The sequence below is a fragment of the Cnephaeus nilssonii genome, assembly GCF_951640355.1.
Source record: "Cnephaeus nilssonii genome assembly, chromosome: 9".
Taxonomy (NCBI): Eukaryota; Metazoa; Chordata; class Mammalia; order Chiroptera; family Vespertilionidae; genus Cnephaeus; species Cnephaeus nilssonii.
This window is the reverse complement of record NC_137080.1, coordinates 86,734,373-86,746,506: the sequence shown is the minus strand read 5'-3', so window position 1 is coordinate 86,746,506 and position 12,134 is coordinate 86,734,373. Positions and strand designations below refer to the sequence as shown.

The following is a 12,134-nucleotide window of genomic DNA, read 5'->3' as shown; positions in this document are numbered from 1 at the left end:
GGAGCAGCTAGAGCTGTGAGGGCCTACTCTTGCACAAATTTTGTGCATCGGGCCTCTAGTCCTATCTAATAAAAGAGTAATATGCAAATTGACCATCACTCCAACACACAAGATGGCCACCCCCATGTGGTCAAAGATGGCTGCCCCCATGTGGACACAAGATGGCCACCACAAGATGGCCAGCAGGGGAGGGAAGTTGGGAGGGACCAGGCCTGCAAGGGAGGGCAGTTGGGGGTGACCAGGTCGGCAGAGGAGGGAAGTTGGGGGCGACCAGGCCTGCAGGAAAGGGCAGTTGGGGGGTACCCAGGCCTGCAGGGGAGAGCAGTTGGGGGGAACCAGGCCTGCAGGGGAGAGCAGTTGGGGGGGACCAGGCCTGTAAGGGAGGGCAGTTAGGGGCAATCAGGCTGGTAGGGGAGTAGTTAGGCATCAATCAGGCTGGCAGGGGAGTGGTTAGGGGGTGATCAGGCTGGCAGGCAGAAGCGGTTAGGGGCAATCAGGAAGGCAGGCAGGCGAGCAGTTGGGAGCCAGCAGTCCTGGATTGGAAGAGGGATGTCCGCCTGCCTGTTTAGGCCCTATCTTACCGGGCCTCTAGTTTATCCATAAGGATATATGTACCCCTATGTTCATTACATCATTATTGTCAGGGGTCAAAATATGGGAACAACCTAAATGTCCTCCAGTAGGTGACTGGATGAAGAGGATGTGGTACATACATACAATGGAATACTACTCAGCCATAAGAAAAGATAAAATACCGACAATTGCAATAATATGGATGGATCTTGAGACTATTGTGCTAAGTGAAATAAGTCAGACAGAAAAGGACAAGAACCATATGATTTCACTCATGTGGAATATAAAACAAAGCAACAAAAGAAAGAAAGAAAGAACACACAAGAAAAATCTTATAGACACAGACAACCGTATGGTATTTACCAGAGGGGTTGTATATGAATACATACGCCAGACAGACAGGGAGGGGAGAGAGAGTAGGTGAAGCCATCCCCACCTGCCAGCTTCCTGTCTTTGCCTACTGATAAATAGGGGATACTCATGGCCAGATTTTCCATTCCTCCCCATCCTGGCGCCCTCTGTCACTCAATTAAAAAAAGATAGGAGAGGGCCTGGGGGAGGGGCAGGTGGCCTCTGCTTATAAAGCCTGTAGCTGTAGCAGGGTGAGCACACTCAGCTGGCCTGCCCAGTCCTCTGCCTATCATCCCAGCAGATTTAGCTGCTGACAGCTGCTTGGGACTTTGCTGCCAGGCCCTGGCCCAGACTGCCTCCTCTCCTCTCTCTCAGTGACTCCCCAGCCACAGCGCCGCCATGGCACAGAAAGAAGAGGCCGCCGAGGCGTCTGCACCTGCCTCCCAGAATGGCGAGGATCTGGAGAACCTGGACGACCCCGAGAAGCTGAAGGAGCTGATCCAGCTGCCCCCCTTTGAGATCGTCACAGGGTGAGAGCTGGTGTGGCCTGGGTCCTCCTCCCTAGAGGAGCACGGGCTGGGGACAGGCTGGGGGATTTGGGACAGTAACAGCAGGGGTCAGGGTCAAACTGTAAGAGTGCGCAGGTGTGCAAGGTAGGGGCTGCTGGGGACACAGCAGCAATCTCGCTTGGCTTCTTGGGGTGACACCAGGGACCCTCTAGTCAGGGGAGGTAGGAGGATTTCCTTAGAGGCAGTGCAACCACCGCTGAGGCCTCCTGGTCTTGGGACTTCACCTGCCTCTCTGTTCAGTCCCAGGGAACCTGGTAAGGACACTGGCACATTTAAATGTGGCCCCAGTCATAGGGCCTCCTCCCTCCCTTCTCTCTGCTTCCGAGTGGGCCTCTCCTCTATCTGCATGTCTCCCTCTTCCCTTTAGAGCCTCCCTCAGGAGGAGAAGATCCTAAAACAGGATCATCCTTCCCCAGGCCTGAGTGAGAAGCAGTTTTGTCCTTGTTCAGTCTTTTCTGAGTTTCCCCAGGGGCTGTCCACCTTCACCCCCAAGGAAACAGGTCACAGCACAGATAACACAGCCTAGGCCAGGAGCTTCTGGACAGAGGAGGGATCCCACCCCTGTAGCCACAGCCCAGCCCGGAGGAACCAGGACCCAGAGCGAAGGGTGAGGAGGCCCCACGGAGGGGCTGCTTACAGGGTCCTTCTGTCTTGTCGACATAGTGCGTCTCTAGGAATAGCACCAAGTGGTCTTCCTCCTCCTCCCTCTGTGTCCCTTTAAGAGAAGACCCTGCTAAGCTTCTAAGCAAAGAGTAAGAGGGGGACACGTAGGGTCACATTTCCTCCTGAGCCAAGGTTTCCTCCCCTGGGGTCCAGCAGTGCCCACAGGCAGAGGAGTGGTCGCACTAAGGGTGGAGGCGTGGCGCCTTCAAGGGGCAGAAGGATCCCTGGGTGGCAATGTGACCTGCCACCTTCAGCTTGGCAAGTGGCTTTCCAGTCCTGCCTCCGTTTTTTCATTAGTAACATGAGCAAGTTACGCTAGCTGATTTCCAAGCTCCCTTCCAGCTCAGGTATTTTCCAATTTCTAAGCGAACCTGAGGGAAATGCATCCTAATTCCGGAGGCAGGAGTTCAGGGTAGAGCATTCGCCCATGCCCAACCAAAGCTGCCCTCAGCCAAGGATTAAAAAAGCAACGGGCACAGATGAATATAGACATAGGGGCCGCCGAGAGGCGCGGGCCAGCAGAGTCCTCGGTTCCAGGAGCTCGCTATGGAAGGAAACCCTTTTTCTGCCCCCTAGCATGCTGGTGCACACTGTCCGGGTCATGCAGACAAGCACACATGCGCCCACTCTGTGCAGGCTGTGATCTCCCCACACAGGGACAGGGTAGGCTCTGAACAGAATCAGACTGTGTTTGTTGAGTTAAACAGGCTTTGGAGTCCCAGGGTGGTGGGTCCTAAAGGGTTAAGTCCTCTCACGTAACTTACATCAGTCCAGGTCTTTATAAGCATGGCAAACGTTCACATGCATGAGCTCATTCAACCCTCAGCACAGTACTAGGAGAGGGAGCTATAGTATTGCCACTCTCAGACGGGGAAACTGAGTGAGGGAGATTGAGTGACTTGTCCAGGACCTCAGAACCAGTAAGTGGCAGGTCGTCTGACTCCAGCCAAGTGACCTTTCCACTGTTGTCTTATTCATTCTGGTTCCCAGGTTTACCAAGCAGAGCTCCACCTGTCTCCATCTGCAGGGCAGCGTGGTTCAGAGGCTTTCCCTGACCCATGGCTCAGAAAAAGGGTCACAGGTCAGGCAGCTTTCTGGGCAGCTCAGAGGGGAGGTGGAGCCCTGAGTGTTTCCTGGCCACAAGTGACAGCTGTGGAGAGCTGTCTCCTGGGCCCCGGGGGTAAACAGGCAGCTTAAAATAGCCCAGAGGTTCGGCTGTGTCTATGCAGGGACAGGATGAGGGAGTGACTTTCCTCTCCTTCCTTCTCCAGATGCCCTAGAGTCAAAGGAGTCCCAAGCAGGTCCTCTCCTAGCCTAGACTCCCACAGGGGTGGGTCTGACCATACTGCTCCTTAGAAGGATCAAAAACTAGCAGAGAGCAGGTGGCTTTTCAGCAAACAGAGGTGAAAAAGGAGTATTGGATAGGAATAGAAAGAGATATCCTGCTTGTCATGATACTGGTTTGAAGAGGGCACTCAGGATAGAAGCAGACATAAGACCATCCTATATAACAAAAGCCTAATATGCTAAGTGTCTAGTCGACCAGTTGGCTGTGCAACCAATAAAAGCATGATGTGCTAATGATATGCTAAGGCTTCTCAACCGCTTGCTATAATGTGCACTGACCACCAGGGGGCAGACAGTCAACTGGTAGACCAGTTGCTATGACATACACTGACCACCAGGGGGCAGATGGTCCAACTGGTAGTTTAGCTTGCTGCTGGGGTCCGGCCTATCAGGACTGAGCAAGACAGGCCGGACACACCCTGGAGCCCTCCCGTAGTCCCTCCCTGGCTGGCCAAACTCCTGCATCCCTCCCCGGCCCTGATCATGCACCAGTGGGGTCCTTCAGCCTGGCCTGTGCCCTCTCACAATCCAGGACCCCTCGGGGGATGTCGGAGAGCCAATTTCGACCCAATCCCGCAGGCCAGGCCAAGGGACACCACTGGTGCACAAATTCATGCACTGGGCCTCTAGTTATCAATAACATGAAGGAAAGTGTTAGAAGGGGGTCTAAAGCTGTAGTGGTGGGCCCCTGCCAGCTCACATTGGCTGAGAGTCGACTGTGCCATTTCTCTTCCCAACTCCAATTTCTTGAAATCGCAGTAATGCAAGTATTTACAGAAGTCAGCAAAGTTAGAAATGAGGGTCTTTTCACTTTCAGTTTGCTGGGTGCTAAGCTAGCACACCACTGAAAGTGAGAGGAAGAGTAGAGAAGGGCTGAGGCTGGTAGTGCTAAAGATGGGCTCTGAAAGATAAGAATTGAGGCCATAAAAAGGCCCCATCCATCAATGCTAGGTCTAATTTCTTGAGCGGCAGCAGTTGTTCAAAATGTGAGGGGTTCAGTTACTCAACCTATCTTTCAGATGAGGAAACCAAGCCTCAGAGGGATGAGTAATTTGCCGAAAGCTAGTGAATGGAGCAGGGCGTGCACCCCAGGATTGTCCGACTCCAAATCACACTTGTGTCTATAAAAAAACCATAAAGAGGAGTCTTTTATAGTCAACAAATATTTGTTGACTAGGAATCATTTATTTGCTGCCCATTTCCTCTACTACTATTTAACTTCTGTAAGGATAGGGATGTTGCCTTTTACTGGTAACTGCTTTGTCCCTAGCACCAAGAATAGTACCCAGCTCCTAATAGGTAATAAATACTTGTTTTTGAATAGAAGAGTGAACCAATGAGGAGCACCTATTGTGTGTTGGGCTCTCTGCCAGGCATTGGGATAGGGCAGTGGTTGGCAAACTGTGGCTTGTGAGCCACATGCGGCTCTTTGGCCCCTTGAGTTTTTAGCAAAGGCCAGCTTAGGAGTACCCTAATTAAGTTAATAACAATGTACCTACCTATATAGTTTAAGTTTAAAAAATTTGGCTCTCAAAAGAAATTTCAATCGTTGTACTGTTGATATTTGGCTCTGTTGACTAATGAGTTTGCAGATCACTGGGATAGGGGATTAATTGCAGGGAAACTTCTCAAGGAGAGAAATTCAGGATATATGAAGATCCATCAGTGGTAGGCCCAGAGAGGATTTCACTGGTGCCTGGCTGCCTCTGGATTCAGCATGCTCTAGGGAAGCACTGGGCCACCAGGATTGGTTGTGTTCCTCTCTCCATCCAGTGATGGGTGACTGACTGTGGCTTAGCCTGGCAGCACCTGTTTGTCTGTCTTTGCCTCTAGTTATTTGTGTATGATTTTGCATGAAGCTGAACCTGCTATTAGAGGGGTTATTATGGAACAGAGATGAATGGCACATGCAATGATTTCCCTTCTGAACACTGCTTTACCTTCCAGTAGTTTACTCTGGCCGTGGGACAAGGCAGGGTTCAGAGGAAAGGGACAGGCAAGGAGTGAGGGGCCTTCATACCATTGTTAATGCCACAAGCCCCTCACCCCTTACCTGGACTCTGGAGCATGATGAGAAGGCTTGGTCCATAAAGAATAGAAGACAGGATGGTATGGCTCAGTGGTTCAGTATAGACCTATGAACCAGGAGGTCACCATTTGATTCCTGGTTAGGGCACATGCCTGGGTTGTAGGCTCAATCCCCAGTAAGGGGGCATGCAGGAGGCAGCCAATCAATGATTATCTTTCATCACTGATGTTTCTATCTCTCTCTCCCTCTCCCTTCATCTCTGAAATCAATAAAAATACATTTTTTTAAAAAAGAATAGAAGACAGCACTGACTCTGACCACCCTGATCTCCTCTCCAATGAGGGACAGTGGAAGGTCAGAGCTCAGTGTAAAGGCTCAGTGTAAAGATGGTGCTGCTCAGGGAAAAGGGGTGGACTCAGGGCCTGCCTTGGTCAGAATCCTATCCAGAACTGCCGATCAGGAGCAGGCAGCCCACCACACCCCTTCTCAGTGCTAGGAAGTCAGTCTGTTCCAACTCTCAGCTTCTCCCTGCTCCTCCTTCAGTTGAGGCCCACTTTAGCATTCACTTTGAAAGTTGTCTGAAAATGGAAAAGGAACCTGAAACTGGCAATTCTGCCTCTTTTGAGCAGGTCTAGTGAAAGAAAGATGAAATGAGTCAACACTCAGTTACCAGTGAGTGGACTTTCCACTCCATGGATAATCTTGGAGCAAATATTTAATCTCAGACCAGCATCTACTGCCCTCCAGGTTGCTTTTCACTGTATAGATTTTTGTTTAGGAAACACAAATGTTTTTAAATGTGAACATGGGGATACACACACACACACACACACACACACACACACACACACACTAGAGGCCCAATGCACAAAATTCGTGCAAGGGGCTCGGCCCCCACCACCGGGACTTATTCTGGAAGGTTGTCCAGAAGACATCCGGTCTAAAAATTCGTGCACCGGAGGTGGGGAAGGTTGTCCCTCAGCCCAGCCTGCACCCTCTCCAATCTGGGACCCCTCAGAGGATGTCCGACTGCCAGTTTATCAGGCCTAAACTGGCAGTTGGACATCCCTCTCACAATCTGGGACTGCTGGCTCCTAACCACTTGCCTGCCTGGCTGCCTGATTGCCCCTAACCACTCTGTCTGCCAGCCTGATAGCCCCCTAACCACTCCCCTGCCAGCCTGATTGACACCTAACTGCTCCCCTGTTGGCCCAATCACCCCCAACTGCCCTCCCCTGCAGGCCTGGTCCCCCCCAAATGTCCTCCCCTGCAGGCCTGGTCGCCCCCAACTGCCCTCCCCTGCCAGAAATCTTGTGACAATGTGGGGGTGGCCATCTTGTGGCAGCCATCTTGTGACAACATGGGGGTGGCCATCTTGTGATGGCATGGGATGGCCATCTTGTGACACGAGGGTGTGAGGGTCAATTTGCATATTACCTCTTTATTATATAGGATGTGTATACATATATTAGTATATATACATATACATATATGTGTATATACATACATATATGTGTATATATCCTATCTAATAATAGACAAATATGCAAATTGACCGTACCTTCGCTATGCCCATGATTGGCCAGGAGGCGCGGGGGGCGGGCAGGACTCCGGGTGGCCGGGGTAGCTGATTGGGCCGGTGGGACGTTGAGCTGCATCGCCAGCAGCGGCACGAGCTCAGCGTCTGCACCATGGCTGTGCTGCGGCACAGAAGGGGCCTCTGGGGCAGCGAGCTGACGTCCCGCAGCGTGGACCATCAAAAGCAGGGGAGCTGAGTGCCTGTCCACTCAGGCAGCAGGCCTTTCAGAAGCCTCCGGCGCCTGGTCAACCAGCAGACAGGCACCCAGCTCCCCGTGATCAAAAGGGAAAGCGTGTAGGGGACCCTACACGTGCATGATTCAATCATGCACTGGGCCTCTAGTATGTATACAAGCACACATATGTATATATACACACATTTACTCACATCCCTTCCCCTCCACCGAGCAGACCATCATCCCAATTTTTTCTAGATATCTGGAGTCTCAGTTTCTGGCCTAGAGAATTGCAATGCCCAGTCCAGTAGCCTGGGTCTAAGCAGATGAAGTGTGAATGGCCTTGACTGCAGAAAGTATGAGAAAGTGGTACTTAAAGAGGCTGGGGGTGGAAATAATGCTGTTGGTCTCTGTGCCTGAAGAAGCAAGTGAGCCCAGGTAAAAAATTCTACCATCTGCATCTCTCTCCTGACCACCACTCCAACACACACACACACACAACACACACACACACACACACACACACACACACACACACACACCCCACTTTAGCAGTAACATATCTGCTGGGGTTCAGAGTATAAGTAAATGTGGTCCACAGGCATGTCATACTACTTAGAAAAAAATGTTTGTGATAATTTAAGAAGTGTCACTGTTTCCCACTTCTACCAGTGGGCATAATAGTGTTGGCTTATTTTGTGATTCTGTAATGTCACCCAAGATAACCATGTTGTCTTAGCTCCCTGGGGAAGTTTCAGAGCTCTACCAACTGTCGCCCTGGTGTCCCTAAAGGGCCCAGCTCTTTCAGTCTGTGGGAATTCCCAAAGAACATCACTTAATCTTTATGCTCCTTCCAGAAGACCAAAAAGGAGAAGCCAAGCAAACCCAGTCTCTGAGGAAGCCCAAAGAAAGGCTGGGAGCCAAGACCTTCCCTGACTATCCTTTGCCCCTTGAAAGCACTTCCTTCCCTAAGGCATCTACTTTGTCTTTCTATTGTCTCTGCTGAGGGGCAGGGTAGACCATGAGGCTGCTGGCCAGAGGGGTTGGAAAATGTTATTTATAGAAGTGAACTTTCCTCCTCTCCCTTGGGTTTCACATTTCTCTCCGTCCTCTCCCCTTGCCCAGGGAAGGAAGAGGGAAAAACACCAGTGCTTAAGAGAGGCTGAGAAAGCAGCAGTCTCAGACCATTGGGCCAACTGGCAATTGCACGCTGGGCCAAATTCATACTCTCGTCCTTGGGCTGTACTGGGCCAAGTTGGCGCAATACTTCTGGGGGTTCCAGAAGGAAACCCGAGGAACCACTGACAGCCATTGCTGAAGCCCCCAAGCCAATCACAAGTCATGAATACAGCAGTCCTCCAATAACCATGTCTTTTTCAGCAACGTTTCATTATAACATTGATGAGATGCCATCGGAACTTAAATCTTGTTCATATCACTTAGCCTATGGTAAAATTGGTTTCTATGTTGTTCTGCTTAAAGTCGCAGAATTTATTGACAACATGAAGTGAGGACTTCTGAGAATCTATCATCAGGTGGCTCTGGATTAGACTTGGGGTGGGGTGTAATGGGGTGGGGTGGTCTGGCAAAAGGCCTTGAAGAGCAAAAAAGGATTTGGGCAAGAAAGGTAAGCTCTGTGCTTCTTGGAAAGGAAAAGCCACTCTAGAAGAGAAGGGGTCATTTAGCAACGGAAAAGTTCAGGAGTGGTCTGGTGGGGTGAGTTTATTAGAGAGAGCTAATCCCAGCAGGGGCTGAAAGAGGAGAGGGGCAGCATCAGGTCATCCGTTCTCCCAGAACATTAAGTAAATAATAAACACATCCAGCAAGGGACAGAGGGGGCTTAGAGAGCTAAGAATAGCACCCAAAGGAATCCCTGGGGCTGGGTCCTCAAACACATCCATCTCTGAAGTGGAAACTTAACTTGCCAGCAAGGGACATGGAAACTTGGGGAGAATAAAGTTGGTGATGGGAGGAAGGGAACACTGCAGGGCAACAGCTCAAGTTCACTCAGCTCTTTGGCACCTGCTGCTTACCCCTAACAAGCCACCCTGGGATGCCAGGGATTCCCCTGCAGCCTCTCTGGGGAATCAGAAGGCAGGGAGAGAAGCAACAGCGAAGTTAATAGTTGCCTCAGGATATCTTCTGGGGCAGCCAGAGACATTGCATTTTTGTTTTTATTTTTATTTTGAGAATTGTTATGAGTTTATTTGAGCCAAACTGACAACATCTGCTGGGGAGCAAGATCTCAAATGCTCCCCAGAGATGACATTTTTAAAAAAGAAAACATTCAACCTGTCCAGCTGGTGCTACTCATCCCCTGCTCTCCCTCTGGCATTTTCACGCTCTCCTGTTACAGCTTCCTTGGCCTTCAAACCTGCACAAATCTCCCTATTTTAGAAAAACACCCCCCACACATAAACATAGAAACAACTTCAACTCCGATGTCCTCTCTAGTAGTCTGTCTGCACTTCTCTCCCCTTATTCTTCTTACTACCAAACTTTTCAAAGCCTGGCTGCAGAGGCTCAATGGTTGAGTGTCGACCTATGAACCAGGAGGTCACATGCCTGGGTTGCGGGCTCAATCCCCAGTAAGGGGGCATGCAGGAGGCAGCCAATCAATGATCCTCTCTCATCATTGATGTTGCTCTCTCTCTCTCTCCCTTTCCCTTCCTCTCTGAAACCAATAAAAATGTATTTTTTAAAAACTGCACTTTTTCTGCTGCTCTCCTTTCCTCGTCGTCCATCTCCCCTTGAAGCCACTGGACATATTCACCACCAAGTCTGGTTTCCTCAGACACCCAGAGGGCTGTCTCTATTTCAGGCTTTCTCCAGCTTCACGCTGTCTGCTTAAAGCCACCACAGTCCTCTGTGGGCATGACTTTTACTGTCTTTCTCTCTTTTCTTTTTTTGTGCACCATTCCAGAAGTACTGCAACAGATAAACAGAATAGACGGAGCAAGCTCCTATTCCACCTCCCTGCTCCAAAATTTCATTTAATACAGTAGGTCCTCGGGTTACGTCGGAGATCCGTTCCTACGGCGCGACGTAATGCGATTTTCGCCGTAAGTCGGAACCCACCTACATAAGCACCTACATCACTCACATGGAGCACATACACAGCGGTAATGAAGTGACACAGTAAAAAAAAAAATAATAATAAAATTAAAAGATAACAATTCCTGACCTTTACTTGTGGTAAAGAAATAAAAAACATAAAGCACATATGTACATGTGTCAAAATAACGGAACTTTTTTTTTTTTATAAACAAATGGGAGATGTTGACATGTTGACATAACCATGAAACGACGTAACCCGAGGACTGCCTGTATATCGTCCTTGGGTAGAGGCCGTATCCAATATTAAACCGATAAAAACAGCTACTACCCTCGATCTTAGCCCAAGAGAAGTGATTTATTGTGTCTTTTGTTACTCAAGAACCTGTAATGATTCTCTATTGCCTCGTGAATCAAGGCTAAACTTTCAAGAGCCTTCATATGTCCTTCACTCTACCTACTCATTTTTAGCAGTTTTCTATTGTTTGCAGCTGCCTTATTTACATCTCTCCTGCCTAGCTAGAATCTAGCTGCAAGGTTATAAGCATCTGGAGGGTAGGGGCCAAATCTTACAAGCTAAATCATACCAAGATACCCTTAGGTAGTGTGGCCTCCAAGATAAAAATTCTAGGACAACCTTCCTTTCACCTGAGGGAAAAGACAGTCCTGAAAAACATTCACTAGGAGAGCCTGGCACTGCAAACTGTAGGCCATTCTACGGGGAAGATGTGATATAATGAATGACAGAGAGGAGGAATGAAGCATGAAATGTTCTGCGAAATCTTTGTCTTGCTGTGGTGAGAAATTTTACTAGTATATGCTTGCTACTTTGTAAAATTACTATTTGAACAGTTTTTCAAACGTGGCCACAAATTAGGATCATCTGGAGAGCTTTTTAATATGCTGATGCCTGCTCCTTCCTACCCCCCAGATGTTCTGATTTAACTGGTTTTGTGTGGGGCCCAGGCATTACTGGCAGAGCCTTCTAGGTGATTCTAATGTAGAGCCAGGTTAAAGAGACAATGACTTAGAACGCAGGCATGTGTTGTGCACAGCAAATGTTGGGTTTGGAGACCCTTTCTAATGGGGTGACCAGAATGCACACCTCACTCCAAATTCTCCTTCCTCTCTAGAGAAACCCTTTGGGATGCTTTCATGCCTTTTTGTCCCTCATGCTGAGGAGGTCTGGCCCTAGAAAGAACTCATCATTCTCTCTTCTTCCCTGTCCCTTTGTCTTCTCGACCCCACAGGGAGCGGCTGCCTGTTAACTACTTCAAGTTCCAGTTCCGGAATGTGGAGTACAGTTCCGGGCGGAACAAGACCTTCCTCTGCTATGTGATTGAGGTGCAGGACAAGGGAGGCCAAGTGCAGGCATCCCGGGGATACCTGGAGGACGAGCATGCAACTGCCCACGCGGAGGAAGCCTTCTTCAACAAGATCGTGCCAACCTTCGACCCGGCCCTGCGCTACAACGTCACCTGGTACGTGTCCTCCAGCCCCTGCGTAGCTTGCGCTGACCGCATCATCAAAACCCTTAGCAAGACCAAGAACCTGCGCCTGCTCATCCTGGTGGGGCGCCTCTTCATGTGGGAGGAGCCCGAGATCCAGGCTGCTCTGAAGAAGCTGAAGGAGGCTGGCTGCAGGCTGCGCATCATGAAGCCCCAGGACTTCGAGTACATCTGGCAGAATTTTGTGGAGCAGGAAGAGGGCGAATCCAAGACCTTTGAGCCCTGGGAGGACATTCAGGAGAACTTCCTGTACTACGAGGAAAAGTTGGCCGACATCCTGAAGTAG

At 49.8% G+C, this 12,134-nt stretch overlaps 1 protein-coding gene across 1 annotated transcript; it reads left to right on the top strand.

The window, feature by feature from the left end:
* Positions 1-1,323: 1,323 nt before the first annotated feature.
* On the top strand, positions 1,324-12,134 carry APOBEC2 (apolipoprotein B mRNA editing enzyme catalytic subunit 2; the record flags this gene model as incomplete). Its single annotated transcript, XM_079780031.1, has 2 exons — positions 1,324-1,454; positions 11,591-12,134. The coding sequence occupies 2 exons, from the start codon at positions 1,324-1,326 to the stop codon at positions 12,132-12,134; spliced, it is 675 nt and encodes a 224-aa protein (XP_079636157.1).